The sequence below is a fragment of the Notechis scutatus genome, chromosome 3 (genome assembly GCF_049901735.1).
Source record: "Notechis scutatus isolate UNSWTSFEM ecotype Mainland chromosome 3, rNotScu1.2, whole genome shotgun sequence".
In the NCBI taxonomy this organism is placed as follows: domain Eukaryota; kingdom Metazoa; phylum Chordata; class Lepidosauria; order Squamata; family Elapidae; genus Notechis; species Notechis scutatus.
In genome coordinates this window covers 106,879,505-106,895,424 of record NC_142011.1, presented here as the reverse complement: position 1 = coordinate 106,895,424, position 15,920 = coordinate 106,879,505, and the positions used below count along the sequence as shown (strand labels likewise).

The 15,920-nt window shown below is 41.1% G+C and overlaps 1 protein-coding gene across 1 annotated transcript in view; it reads left to right on the top strand.

The window, feature by feature from the left end:
* The window catches only part of PAPPA2 (pappalysin 2), a 169,967-nt gene that overhangs the window by 61,944 nt on the left and 92,103 nt on the right, over window positions 1-15,920 (top strand). Inside the window, exons 6-9 of the mRNA XM_087960905.1 lie at window positions 1,415-1,536; window positions 5,229-5,718; window positions 15,069-15,197; window positions 15,529-15,620. Of these exons, the coding sequence (XP_087817031.1) occupies window positions 1,415-1,536; window positions 5,229-5,718; window positions 15,069-15,197; window positions 15,529-15,620 (833 nt within the window). The remainder of the gene's footprint in view (window positions 1-1,414; window positions 1,537-5,228; window positions 5,719-15,068; window positions 15,198-15,528; window positions 15,621-15,920) is intronic.

Here is a 15,920-nt window from a genome sequence, read left to right as displayed (position 1 = left end):
AGCTACTTAAACAACAGCAGCCCCGTTCCATCCTCCGCAGCTGTTTGGCAGCTTTTAATAAGGATTCCAAAGTTGACACTTTTATCTCTACCTGAAAGTGGTCTTTTCCACATTACCTTCATATCCACTGATTCTCTCAGCTCTTCATCCTAAACATATCCATTGCTCTTTTAGATTTATATACAGTGCTATGGCATGTGCACATATAAACATAAACAGCATACTTAAGACAACACTTTTTGTAAGCTTTTATGAAATAATCTCAGTTCTCCTTCATTCCTAAGTCTCCAAATGGCCCAATTACTCTTTTTCTGTACTTCTGTACTCTTTCATTTCTTTCTTACCTAAAATGCTATATATTAGAGTAATTTTCTCTCTGAATCTTACTCATTCATAAGGTTGCACAATTCTCATTCAGAATTGTGCTTGCTCTTTACATATATCTGTCAACAAACAAATGATTTCTACTTTTAGATGCACCCTGATAACAGTCTCAGTAATACCAATTCATATTTTCTGATATATATATTTCATGTCTTTCATTCATAGTTAACCTAGATCGGGGGTCCCCAAACTTGGCAACTTGAAGACTTCTTTAAGTCTACATGTCTTAAAGTTCTAAGTTTGGAGGCCTTTGACCTAGATATTCATTACTCTGCATGCATTGTTTAGTTACACTTTATATGATTAGTTCAAATTCAGTCAGATTTATATTTACATTGCATCCCTTTTCTCTTAAGTTGACAATATATTCTTTTTTATTTTTTCCCCTATTCCTTGTTTGCTCATCTCACACAAATAATTCTGGGTAGCATATAAGATTGAAACCCTGGACATAGTTCATGCTCTTTGTCATTTATTCCTCTTCTTTGTTAAGCTGCAATCTTCAAGATATCCTGGTCGACACCAGATGGCCAATTCACATTTATCTCTGCTATTAATTATAGCTTTTGTCAGTTGAATCTTTCAAATAACACTTTTAATAAGAGATGGAAGGGGTACATTATATTGCCAGTCTTAGTCATGCTGTGCTACATTCAGTATTCCCTGTGAATGATGATAAATAAGTTTGACATATTTCCTCAATATGACAGAAGTGCCACCAAAGCCAGTTGTATCCCATACTAATTTATGAAAATTAAAGTTCCTGATCTAAGACTACCTTAAAGTTTCTTGCATCCCGTCAACTAAGAAATAAGACACAATATTGGCACATACGTAGGATGCTCATACTTTGTCTATATCTTGTATTAGGAAATCATGAAAATATAAGTAGGAAGTTATACATTGAGATGGCGGCATGGAACTCAATAATTTAAAAGAAGTTAGGTAGAATTCTGAAAATAATGTCTGAAAGAAAAGGGAATGAACACATTCATTTCTCTTCCTTCTCTCCCCTCCTTTCTGTTTTTAGAGAGTCAGGGAACCTCTGCGGAAATTGTGCTGAAGATGGAACTTTCAGCCAGTATGTACATGAAGCCTCTTCTCCTCTAATCTGTGACTCTTCTGGCTATTGGACTCCAAAGGAGGCAGTAGGTAAAGGTTGGATCTTTTTTTCTATGACAAAGGGATTATCAGATATGACTGGCTAACCCATCGCTGCTGCTGTGTATTCTGTCAGAAAATACACAGGCCAATAAGTAAACTTGAAGAGCTTCAATGGAGTGTGTGCAAAGTCTTTTGAGTGTCTCCAGCTGTTTGGTAGCTTTGAGAAGTGAATTCAGAGGAAGAGATCTAATGAAGTTTCTTTTTCTCTTTCTCTTCAAAAACAAAATGAAATAACAATATGAATCAGTACAATATCATGTAAGTTAAATATGCTGCTGTATAGCTTTAGAAGAAACAGTGCAAGCTTTCAACTGACTTAACATTCTGAGTAAAATTTCTCTTTCTGGCCCCAGTCTATAGATTGTTTAAACTGTTGTAAAGGTGAGTTGATATGTAGGTATTGAGAGAGAGAAAAGGGAAGATTATAAAAATAAAAAAGAAGGAAATCCCATACTACATTTACAGGATAATAAATAAGTTATTCATGCTGGTATATTGACTATACAGGCAGTCCTTGACATACAGCCACAATTGAGCCGCCAATTTCCATTGCTAAGCGAGGAAATTGTTAAGTGAATTGCACCTCATTTTACAACCTTTTTTGCCACAGTTGTTAATAAGGAAATAACTGCAGTTAAGTGAATCATGGCATCTCTAAGGGAATCTGGCTTTCCCCATTGACTTTACTTGTTGGAAGTCAACTGGGAAGATTACAAATGACCCTGGAACAATGCAACTGTTATAATTTTGATTTTGATCATGGAGATCCTGCAAAGGTAGCAAATGTGAAAAATGGTCATAAGGGACTTCGAACAGTCACTGAATGGAGAATTGTAAGTCAGGGACTCCCTGTATTCTTAACGTAAAACTAAAGATTTAAAAGCATGATTCATTGAATGGATTCCTTGCACATAACTCTACATGATAAGGTTAAAAATCAAAAGCAAACAAAATCTTTTATGTGAATGCAGCCATTATTTCATCAGTGTTTACATGCTGCCAAAAACATGTGAACATTGTTGTGCCCGTATTGCAGAATGGAAATTGCTTGGGCAAGACCAGGAAGTAAGATGCTCTTGTGACCTGTTCTTTAAACCCATTTGTCAGGAGAATTGTGGGGAAATCAACAGTAATCAACATAGTCTAGGACAGGGGGTCAAACTCGTGGCCCACAGGCTGGATGTGTCACGTGCTGGTCCTGCCCCCACCCAGTTTAGCAAAGGGGGAAAAAGTCCCAATATGTCACCTGATGCTATCGTGATGCCACGAGTTTGACACCCCTGGTCTAGGACAATATATTTGAATCCTTATGTGCCCACCAGGCTTTCTGTCCCAATGCTACCTGAAGTTCTATTTTCTTGTGTTTTCAGTAAAGTTTAGTGATGCTGGTGGGGAGATATACTGTAGATCACATAATATTCTGCCCTGTTTTACTGTCCTTAGAAGAGAGATGGAGCCAATGATATTTTTGTGAACCAAAAAGAATTACAATTATTTCACTTGAAAAGAAGGTAAACTAGAGAGCTGTAACTTCTTTGAACTCTTTCTTGCCCCCCGTTTTCTGCATTATGACAAAGGAAGAAAAAAATCTGGCTGTCTTTTGGGGTGTGTATATATATGTAGATAGAGAGCCAATTTGGTTGAGTGGTTAAGGCTAGAAACTGGGATATTGTGAGATCTATTCCTGCTTTGTGCATGAAGATATTTGGACCAGTCCCTCACTCTTAACCTCAGGAAAGAGCAGTGGCAAACTGCTTCTGGAAAGACCTTGCCAAGAAAACTGCAGAGACTTGTCTGGGCAAACTCAGAATTGGACACAATTAGAAGAAGAAGAAAAAGTACACACACACACACACACACAGAGTATATATAACCAGAATATATATATATATATATGCAGTTCTTGGCATGTTTGCTCTTTTCCCGTGTAAGATTGAGAGTATCTTGGCGACATTTCAAGGAGGTCCCCCTTGCCATCTTTAGGCTGGTGCTTTCGGCTTTGTGCTTGTGCGAGCAAAGTGTGATCGGAGCTGCCGTCTCTCTATAAATACTGGTGGGGAGGTTGGCTGTGTTGTCATTTTTTGATTGGTTGATGGAGTTGGTGTTTGCAGATTGGCTGGCTTTTTCGTAAGAACATGTGTGGCTGAGGTATTGGCTGTGTGTCTATCAGCCTCCTGTGTTGTAACAACCTGGGTAATGGGCTGTGTGATGACCTTCTGAGTTCTATTGTTTGGACATCCTGGGTCTTCTGCTATAATCTCCTGGGTTGTTGGCTGTGTTATAACATCCTGAGGTTTTGTGGTATAGCCTCCTGAGTTCTGTGATGTGATATCCTGAGTGGGTGGCTGTGATGTGACATTCCAGGTTTTGATTTGGCTCCGAGTTTGAGGCCTGGCTATGTGTTCATGGCGTGTGTCTGTTTGCTTGGTTTGGGAGTTGGGGTGTGTGGCAGCTGGTGATGCGGCCGTGGTCTGGTTTCTGGACGGTTGTTGCCTTTCGTCTATGGGGTGGGTTTGGGTTTGAGTCTATGGCTATGTGTTGTTTTGAGTCCAGTGTTGGTTGTTGTGGCTGGGACTTGTTTGTTGATAAGGGCTAGTTTCCAGATGTCTGGTAGGCGGGAGGTATCATCCCGTTTATTCATGTTATGGGGGTGTTTCTCTATTTCGATGGCTTCCCTGATTATTTTTTTGTTGAATTGTTCAGTATTGGAGATTAATTTGGTTCCCTCAAAATATTCCAATACTGAACACTTCAACAAGAGAATTATCAGGGATGCCAGATGACCCTAGGTTGTTCCCATGAAATTGAGCAGCAAAATATCAGTTGTTAGCAGTGCAAAAAGCAAACTCTAAATCAGCATACAAAGATTCCACAAGCATAATTTATCCATTTTGTATGTAAGTTGGAAATTTTGCCAAAGGAAAAAAGTAATATAAAATTAGTTTATTATTATATTGTTGTTGTTGAGTGTGACTTCCAGAAACCTGAAAATTCATTTCTAATATGCAGCATTTGTCCTGAAGTAAGTCTAAAATCTGAGAGATTCATGTCCTTTCATATTGGGAAGATTTTTTACAAGTTAATACAGAGACGTGTTATATTTTCCTCTTGAAAGGCAGGGGAAATGCATCTTCAAAAACAACATTTTATTCTTTTTTTTTTTCCCCTGGGGGCTCTTAGCAATTAAAGTTGTGATGGCGCAGTGGTTAGAATGTAGTATTGCAGGCTAATTCTGCCAACTGCAAGGAGTTTGATTCTGACTGGCTCAAGGTTGACTCAGCCTTCCATCCTTCTGAGATCAGTAAAATAAGGACCCAGATTGTTCGGGACAATATGCTGACTCTGTAAACTACTTAGAGAGGATTGTATAGCACTATGAAGCAGTATATAAGCCTAAGTGCTATTGCTATTACTATTATTCAGTTTTCTGTTCTACCCATCTTTGTAGAATGCTAATTTTTCAGGAATAGTATATTATATGAGAAATTATAATGCCATACTCCAGTCAAATTTATTTATATGTTGACATCAGAAATAAAATTTGAAGTGAGTTTAAAAAATTGACTCATTAAGAGAAGGTAGGCCTTATTTCCAAATCTCCTCTCCTTATGACCCTGCTTTTAAAATTTCACTTTACTTTGCTTATCCAGAAAACTCTTCCATTCTTTTTGTCTTTTTAGGTCCTCCTGATGTAACTCAACCCTGTGAAACCAGTTTGCAGGCCTGGAGTCCTGAATTTAATTTGTTTAATGTGAGCATGACCACTCCTTGCCTTAAGCCTCTTGGTTGCATTTTGGAACTCTCCTTCCTATATCCTGTGTATTCTGACTCTTTACTGATATGGACCACAAATTTCTCCACCAATTTCAAAGCACTGTCAGACATTGAGATCCTGACAGAGCAGGAAGATTCTGTACATCTTGGACCAATGGATACATTCTGTGACATTCCCCTCACTGTGAAACTGAACCTTACCAAAAAGGTGTCTGGCATAAAGATTTATACCTTTGATGAGAAGATGGAGATAGATGCTGCACAGTTGATCTCCACACCACACAGTCTCCTTTGTTCAAACTGCAAACCTGTGAGGTACAGAATTCTGCGGGACCCCCCATTCCAAGATGGATCCCCAGGAATGGTGATGCAGACAGGAAGGACATTTATTGACAAGTGAGTGAAAAGATTAGTGTTCAGGAATGCAAAGGCTTTTGCAAACTCATTCTGGCCTTCCTTTGTGTTTCATTTTCTTCCTTTCCTTTCATTTTTTTAAAATAAGACTCCAACTCTTTCCCCCGTATTATGTAGAAAATTGATAATAATTCCAGTGTTCTGTCCAATGAAAGTAGAGTCAATGAGATGATTGATTCATACTTGAACATTTGAACTTTAAGATGCATTTATGTTAATGTCAGAGTGTTGCAAATATTTGCATGTAGGTAGCTGGAGAAGTTGTGCTACCCTGCTTGATAACAGAACAGAATAACTGAGTTGGAAGGGACCTTGGAGGTCTTCTAATTTAATCCCATGCTCAAGCCCAAGCCCATGTACCATTTCAAACAAATGGCTGTCAAGTCTCATCTCAAAAACTTCCAGTGATGGAGCAGCCACAACTTCTGGAAGCAAGCTATTCCACTGATTACTTGTTCTCACTTCAAGAAATTTCTCCTTATTTCTTGGTTGTATCTCTCCTTGATTAGTTTCAATCCATTGCGTCTATTAGTTCCCATCTTGTACTGCCTCCAGATGCTCTGGAAAATAGGTTGACCATCTCTTCTTTGTTATTCACCCCTATCATTAGCCTGCTTTTAACACTGTTGAGTTGGCTGGCCCTGTTTCCAATTTCTTCAGTCTTTCATTATTAGCAGAAATGATATAAAAGCTGGAGCAATGTTACCCTTACATTTCTTAAGTTTTACATTTTGACTGGATGATTACAAACTGTTGCAAAGGAAGAAAGTTGTTTAGGGTAGTGATTCCCTTTAGTACTTGGAGACAAGGCTTGCAGGAATTTCCCACTGGGAAAAAAACAACCTCTCACTTGGAATCAGAAAGGCAGCAACAACAAATAAATATATACTTTGGAAGATTTCTATGAAAACACAATTATTGCAGATAAGTGGCCACGCTTTATTGATGTTATGCTAATTGCTTTGGCTGCCTCTGTGATTCTAGATGTCATGTAAGAATTTTCTCCCTCAATTGTTGGGAGTGGCGTTTCTAAGGAACCATTTGTATATTAGAGAACAAGCTGGATATACTGGACAGATCTGGCCATGTCTGGTTTTGACAGCTTAATAGACGAAGCTCAGGGCCTTTCTGGATGTGTCTTCTCTGACATGAATTCCTTATTTTGGGGGGTAAGGATTCATAGAATACACCCTTTGTTTTGGTTTGTGTAGTAGGTTGGGTCAGCATATTGACAATGAATATTAATTTTTTTGCACATTATTGGTTACTGCTGATAGCCATTTGGGGATTTATTGGATGAAATACTCTACATCAATGTCTTAAAAAAATTAAGTTTAAATAATCCCTCATTATATTTCTGAATCACTTTCAGCTATTGGAAAAGTATTGTAGAATTTTTAAAACAGCAACAATAAAAGTATATTCTTTTAATAATGGCACAAACGTGGACTATGTCCAGCTGTTTAATAGCTGTATTTTTATTCAATCCTTCATTTGGCTGCTTGGCTGCAGTTATCTCAAAAAACAAGGTTGAGTTCCGTATTTCCATTACATTCTTAACTACTTGTCATCCATTGAGAATGCGTGCAGAGCAATAGTTAGCTTGCGCACTTGCCAGTAGCATTTCAAACTCTATCACTATGGGAGACTTACAGAGATGAACTATCCCAACTCTCAACTGCTCTTGCACTGCATTCTCTTATAAAAAAAAGACCTCATAAATATTGGAACACATGTTATCAGTGCTTCTAATAAAGCAGTTTAGATTTAGCTTGACCTTAAAAGAGCCTTTTTCTCCCTTCTCTGAATCTAAGAACTTGAAAATGAAAAGATGATACTTAACCTGAAATCTTATCATTCAATTAATCTGGTGATACTTTAGGTGACAAATAGGTAAAGAAAATAGCATTTCCATCCTAAATAATCTGGGACAACTCACTGCGACCGACTCACTACGGGACAACCTGCCCCGGCCAACTTGCCATGGTACAACTCACTACATAACCTTTCAGTGTAGGATAATTCAAGAGAGGGACAAGTAGAATTACTGTTCATTCCACTCTCTAGGACTTCTAACTTGAGATTCTAGAAAAAGTGCAGAGAAGAGCAACAAGGATGATTAGGGGCCTGGAGAATAAAACATATGAAGAACGGTTACAGGAAGTAGGCATGGCTAGTCTAGTGAAGAGAAGGAGACATGATGGCAGTGTTCCTATATTTTTGGGGCTGCAACAGAGAGAAAGGGGTCAAGCTATTTTCCAAAGCACCCGAAGGCCAGACAAGGAATAATGGATGGAAATTGAACAAGGAGAGATTCAACCTGGAAACAAGGACAAATGTTCTGACAGTGAGAGCAATCAACCAGTGGAACAGCTTGCCTTCAGAAGTTGTGGGAGCTTCATCACTGGAAGCTTTCAAGAAGAGACTGGACTGTCATCTGTCAGAAATGGTGTAGGGTCTCCTGCTTGGGTGGGGGTCTGGACTAGATGGCCTACAACAGGGGATCCCCACCTTTTCGGCCTTGCGGACCCGGTTCCGACATCAGCTGGCGCGCTGGCCAGTGCCGGCGTCAACTGGGCGCCGCCATCTTTTATGACGGGGCGCTTCGGTGACGTCACGGGCGCTGTTCGTCATAAAAGATGGCGGCGCCAGCGCTTTCTGGTGATGCTTTTTCGGGTAGAAATGGCTTTCTACCGGAAAAGCTCACCCGCAGCTAGCGCCGCCATCTTTTATGGCGAAACAGCGCTTCCGGTGAGCTCTACCCGGAAGCGCTTTTTACCAAAAGATGGCGCGCCCAGCCTTTCCAGCGACCCGGTAAGGGGTTGTTCCGCGGTTCGGTACCGGTCCGCTGACCGGCGATGGGGACCCCTGGCCTACAAGGTCCCTTCCAACTCTGTTAATCTGTTAATTTGAGAAGGTTCAAATCTAAAGCAAGGCAAGGCCCACTGCAATTCAAGTTGTCCCTCTCTTGAATTGTCTCATGTTGAATTGTCCCACGGGAAATTGACCACGGCAAATTGTTCTAGACCATGCTGCTCTGCCATTGGAGCAAAGTTAACAAGAACTAGGATGCACATAAACAGCAGCAGATAGGTTGGTAGGTCGACAGAGGGTAGGAAGAATAGAATAGAATAGAATAGAATAGAATAGAATAGAATAGAATAGAATAGAATAGAATAGAATAGAATAGAATAATAGAATAGAATAGAATAGAATAGAATAGAAAAGAACAGAACAGAACAGAACAGAACAGAATACTTTATTGGCCAAGTGTGATTGGACACACAAGGAATTTGTCTTGGTGTAAATACTCTCAGTATACATAAAGAAAAGATGCATTCGTTAAGAATCAAGAATCATAACGTACAACACTTAATGATAGTCATAGGGTACAATCAATAATCAAATCATACTAGGAAACAGTCAATATAAATCGTACGGATACAAGCAACAACGTTACAGTCCTACAATCACAAGTGGGAGGGGATGGGTGATAAGGAGTGATGAGAAGATTAACAGTAATAGTAGTGTACACTTTGTAAATAGTTGAACAGTGTTGAGGGAATTATTTGTTTAGCAGAGTGATGGCTTTTGGGGAAAAAATGTTCTTGTGTCTAGTTGTTCTGGTGTGCAGTGCTCTATAGCGTCATTTTGAGGGTAGGAGTTGACACAGTTATGTCCAGATGTGAGGGGTCTGTAAATATTTTCACAGCCCTCTTTTTGACTCGTGCAGTATACAGGTCCTCAACTGAAGGCAGGGGGGTAGTAATTGTTTTTTCTGCAGTCCTAATTATCCTCTAAAGTCTGTGTCTGTCCTGTTGGATTGCAGAACCAAACCAGACAGTTATAGAGGTGCAGATGACAGACTCAATAATTCCTCTGTAGAACTGTATCAGCAGCTCCTTGGGCAGTTTGAGCTTTCTGAGTTGGTGCAGAAAGAACATTCTTTGTTGTGCTTTTTTGATGATGTTTTTGATGTTAGGTGTCCATTTTAGGGCATGTGATATAGTAGAACCTAGAAATTTGAAGGTCTCTACTGTTGATATTGTGTTGTTCAGTATTGTAAGAGGTGATAGTATGGGAGGGTTTCTTCTAAAGTCTACCACCATTTCTACGGTTTTGAGTGTCTTCAGTTCCAGATTGTTCCAGTTACACCACGAGGCAACTTGTATATAACCTCCTGTCTGTATGCGGATTCGTCGTTGTCTCGAATGAGACCAATCACTGTTGTGCCATCAGCAAACTTCAGTATTTTAACAGATGGATTGTTTGAGATGCAGTCATTGGTATATAGGGAGAAGAGAAGTGGAGAAAGCACACAGCCTTGGGGGGGGGCTGTGCTGATTGTACAGGTATCGGATATGATTCCGCCTAGCTTCACCTGCTGCTTCCTGTCTGTTAGGAAGCTTATGATCTACTTACAAGTGTGTTCAGGTACCGCTAGTTGGTTTAATTTACTTAGCAGAGTGTCTGGAATGATGGTATTGAATGCTGAACTGAAGTTAGTCAGACATCCTCCCATATGAATGATTTTTAAAAACAAACAAACTGTAAATGATCCTGGTTACCAGGTCAGAGAGCAGATCAAATTCAAGTAATCTGGAAGGTGACTCCCCCAGGAAAGATCCAACAAAACTAAATTTGTGACCCACCTGTCCCTGTGGCTAGCATGGTTTCTAGAATTATTCTTTCCACAGATTGAGATGAGGGGAGTTCATGATCTCTGATACCAGGAAACAGTTGATTCCCTATCTTTTTGGCTAAGTTCAGTTTAAATTTCATGTACTTTCTTTTGTCTCTAAGAAGAGATATTGTCCTTAAAAGCTTTCTCTTTGCAATCCAGACCTTCTAGAATTAATTTATCAAATTGAAATGGATAAAATTTATTGAATACAAATGAACATTTCATGCTGCAATAAAGTCTTCTTTCCTGGAGAACCTAGTCTCTGCTATTGCTATGTTCCCACCAATGAATGGAAAACTACAGGTCTTCTTTTTATATACGTGAAAGAATAAATTATTAAGACTTGAAAGCATTCAGTAGCACTGGGTTTCACACATGGTAAAAGGCAGGGGTGGGATTCTACCTGGTCGGACCAGTTCTATAGAACCGGTTGTTATGATTCTGCCCAGTTCGGAGACCGGCAAATCGTGCCACTGGCTGGTCCCTCCCCGCCCACTCCTTACCTGAAATGCAAGCCATCAAACTTGCCTGCGTTTGGTAAGTTGCTATTTTTCCTTTTCTTTCCCCCGACCATCAGCTGTTCTGCTGTGCCGGGAGATTTAGATTAGTTAGAAAACAGGAAATCATTGGATTTCTTGCTTTCTAGCTAATCTAAAAGGAGAGCTGAACCTTCCTTAGGACTGAAGCTTTTATTTTTCAGTGCAGACTCAGGTAGCAGATTGCAAAATGGTAGATCTCTGAGTGAATCTGTGATTCTGCGAGCAACTCAATCTTCCTGCCTGCTTTGCCTGATTTTGGGTAAAAGTTGCTCTTTTTTTATAAAAAATTCAATATTTACATAAATATTTATCATATTTACATACAAGCCATGCCCAGCCAGTCACATGACCACCAAGCCGCACCCACAAATTAGGCCATGCCCACAGAACCGGTTGTTAAGAAATTTGAATCCCATCCCTGATAAGAGGATACAAAAAGGAAATAATGCGTGAAGGAATTATACTTTAATAACAGTTTCCCATAATATATGCCCTTGAATAAAAACTATAGCATTAATACTGGCACATTAAATTTCTTTTACAATGTTCAATAAAAATATTTTTGGAAATGATTTTAATTTTTCTTATCCAGCTTTACAAATTCATAGAGATATTTTATATTTTTTTTAACATAATGTATTTTCCAAGAAAGTCAGTTTGAGGTTTCTGGTCCTTATATACAATAATTTTGATATTTTAAAGATACATTACAAGCATTGCTCCTCCACTATAATGAGGGGTGGGCTGCTGAGGGTTCAGGAAAGCCCCTAGCTAAGATTCTGTGCAGTTTGGACAACCCCCAAATCCCACTCCTGGCTGGCCTCACCCACCGCGCCTCTCCCAGGAGTCTCCATGTGGCTGGTTTTGGATGCAGGTAAGTGCAGGACACACACAGAAGCTTAGGGAGAGTGAAAAACGGGCCTCCCAGAAGTTCGGGAAGGCTGGAAATGGGCCTGTTTCCGGCTTCCAGAGAGTTTCCAGAGCCCAGGGAGGCTGTTTTCACCCTCTCGGAGGCTCAAGGAAAGTCTCCAGAGCCCGGAGAGGGCAACCCCCCACCATGGTGCAGGAGGCCAAGTAGGCCACACCCACCATGACCACACCCACCCAGCAACAGGGCAGAGAACCCTTTGCTAAAAATTTTGAAGCCCACCCCTGATTGTAACCAAAGGAATTTTGCCTCCTAAAATGTGCACATATACTTCCTCACATAATTTTTTATTACTTAAATCCAACAGAATGGTGTATTTTGTTATGTATTATTTGATTAGTTCCAGGGGTGGGTTTCTACCGGTTCTGTCCACCTCTGTAGAACCGGTAGCTCTGAAGAGCAGCAGACATAGAACCGGTTCTATGTCTGCTGATGTTTTTGCCCACCCGGGCTCTTACCTGATCTTTGTTTCCTGATTTTTCAACTTCAGCTGCCAAACAAGGCACAGCTGCAGTTAAAAAAACAAGAAAAGAGGGCTGTTTCAAAGGCTGCTTCTCCACGCAGCATGCTAATGACGATTAACAGGTTTGCGGCTCACATCATGCAGGGAAGCTCGTAAATCCCGAACCGGTAGTTAACCCTGTCGTATCCCACCCCTGATTAGTTCTATATCACATTATTTACTGACTTACGCTTCAGAAGGATCCCTGGTCAATTTAGAGAAAGTTCCCTCCACCTGACACAGCAGCATATCTCTCTGGAAATTGCTACTGCAAATTGAAGAGAGATTGTACCTTGCCATATATAAATTCCAAAGCAGTAGCTTTCCCTTTAATTATTTCTTGTTCAAACCAGAAAACAACTACCGTATTTGCCGGCGTATAAGACGACTGGGCGTATAAGACGAGCCCCAACATTTCCACTCAAAATATAGTTTTTGTTATATACTCGCAGTATAAGACGACCCCCCACTTGGAGGCATGCTTTTCAAGGCAAAAAGTCGTCTCATACGCCGGCAAATACGGTAAGTTGTAACACTTGGGGTATTCTGGATATAATTCTTGATTGACACCCCAACCCCTTTCCCCCAAACTTACAAAGCCACCAAAATGCTTTAGAGAGGCAGCTTCGCCTTTCTCAGGCTGGCACTCAATTCCCTCCCTTTCTTTGTGACAGCCCGCGTGCGTGCCATCGGGACTCAAGGGTGGGGGATGGACAGCTGCCAACTCTCTCTCTCTGTGTGTGTGTGTGTGTGTGTGTGTGTGTGTGTGTGTGTGGTGTGGAGGGTAATTCCGGCTATCTCTGGCCTCTGCTCGGTTTTAAAGTCGCTTGGCCGGTTCCCAAGTCGCAAGCGCGCGCTGGCCGGGAGACGCGGCGCGGGTGGAAGCTCGGTGCAGGGGAGGCGGATCTTTCTCTCTTAAGCGGGGAGGGAGGAGGGGACAAGAGGAGGGACGGGATGGGACAGGGGGCGGAGGAGGGCGCTCGCCTTCTTCCACCGCCCACCGGACCCTTTTCTTCCCAAGGGGACCCTGGAAAGCAGCTCGGGAGCCGGGTGGCCCTGCCCAGCGGGGTCCCATCAGGAACTTCCTGAGGACACCCCCGCCCCAAGCACAGCCCTCCCGGTCTTTCAAAGAGGAGGGAGAAGCGGGAGGAGCAAATTGCCGCCCCCGCCCGCTGCCCAGAAGGAGGGGCGCCACAGTCCACCCCACCACCTTCTCTCCCCCACTCCCGGCCATTACGCGGCTCGGGCTGGCTGGGTGAAGCGACCCCGCCAGAGACCCTCCCGCTCCACCCCCACCCCACCTCCAGATTGGCCTCCGCAAGCGCCCGAGCCGGGCGGAGGGTGGGTGGGTGGGTGGGAGGAGGAGGAAGAGACTCCGGCTGGGCTTGAAGGGGCTTCGCAAGTTGCGGAGCTCCGCCCGTCGCTCTTGCACCGAGTGACAATGATTTACCGGCGTGATAAGACCACCCCCACTTGGAGGCATGTTTTTAGGGCAAAAAAGTCGTCTTATACGCCGGCAAATACGGTAATCTTGCCTGAGTACTAGGATCTGTAATGGTTTCAATGGAATATTTTAAAATATCATATGAAATCCCAGCAGTGTTTTCTATTCTGTTTTATAAAGTATCACATCTATTGTAATGTCGGCAGCTTTTTCACTTGTTCATTACTTGATATGGTAGACATTATTCTCTGGTTGTTAACAGTCAGTAACCTAAGACATTCACTGCAGTTGCTAATCTTTTGGATTGAGAAACCCCTTTGAAAGCCTAAACAGCAAAAGTGGGATTGTATGAACAATCATCACATATCACTGACATCTATAAACTCTGGTTGGTTTTCCTAATGTCTACCTAGAAACAGTATGTGTTTATATGCCAGGACAAGACAGTGGCCAAGAGATGTCTGTAAAGGCAAAAAGAGAACAAAACTTTACAAAGTCAATTAGAAGCATTCAGGCTGCTTCAATGAGGAACATACCTCTTTTTTCACACTGCGAAAGATATACTTTCCTGGATGAAAATGTGCATTGGCAAAGCAACATGGTTGGACTGGGTTTTATTGCAGATATGGGATCTCCTCCAGTATGTCTTTCATCATTTAATGTCTAAGATGGCATCCTAGTTAGCAAATCTTGATCCCCAATTAGAAGGACTGATAGTGGAATGGCCCTAAAAGCAAGATTTCATCTGAACATTCCAGGTTAATGTTAGGATTTGAAGGGATTTCCAACTGTTCTACTTTGTTAAGGAGTTCTGGGCTCACATTGTAAAAGACCAGTCTTCTCCCCCTTTTCAGTAGGAAGCAAGCCATTCTCTATCTCCCTGACTAGAAATTCTGTAAGATTTTTCCAGGAAGACAAATTTCTTCCAAAATTCGAAACCGGTAAACTATTTTCTTCTTGGGATATTGCAGAAACACAAAATTTAAACACCAATTTATTAAGTTCCTCTGTGTTACTTGCATGAAAAGTTCCATTTTGAGTAGCCACAGTTTTTCTGCCTGATAGGTTTTATAGATACATGAGGTATCCTTAGAATGTGGAAATAGGTCACTGGAGGAAATGGGGTACTTTGAATCTATGGACCATAACTGCTTTTTCCTACTGTGCAACGTAGAGTTGCCCTCTATGGCTTGCTTCATTCAATAAAGTATAATTCTGCTTACTTTCTTCCCCAGGGAAGTCACAATAGGCCAGCGATACCAGTACCAAGTGCAGGCTGTAGCAGGAGCTGCTGTAAGTGAAGCCTCCCCATCTCTGTTCCATATCCATGGCTCTTCCTACTGCGGGGATGGGCAAGTAAGCAGGTAAGTTCCAATTTTTGAAAATGACTGCTACAGTACTCGGACAGTTTGTTTTCCAGAAATACTCCCCACTTCTCCCCACAGTGCTTCTGGAAGACCCTTAGAATATTCTTGTTTAAAGGATTTCTGGCCCAAATTAGGATAGTTCCATATTAGCTCTGCCTCTCTGTGAGAATAAAATTGATTTTTTAAAATGGGAATTTATACCGTAGTTCAGCCAGCTGTGTCCTTCCCTGGAGACGCTTTGATAAGGAGGTGAAAAAGATAATGCATATGAGTTCCAAATGCTCTAAGTATTATATAAACGTTAAGAATGCTAATATTATTTTCCTAGGAGTCTTGTAGAGGAATGCGATGATGGAAACCTATTAGATGGGGATGGTTGCTCTAGAAACTGTAAACAAGAAAGAGGATACCACTGTATTGGTGAGTCTAGAAACATTAGCCCATTGCTATTCAGTTTATTTTAATTTTGCTGTAGCCTTGTCTTACTTACCTACAAATTTTTGAATCTTGTATCTGAGATTTGGCAGAGTTCAGAAATTTAAATTTGAATTTGAATTTCATATCAATTATGATCCTGACATGAAGTTGCCCATCTTGATTCCTTTAGATCCCTCCATTATGGTATCCAAATTGATACAGCTATGACAATATAGTCAAAAGGTCATATGGTGCACACAAAGAATGCTTTAAAAAAAACACCAATTTTTGTAATCATGCAAA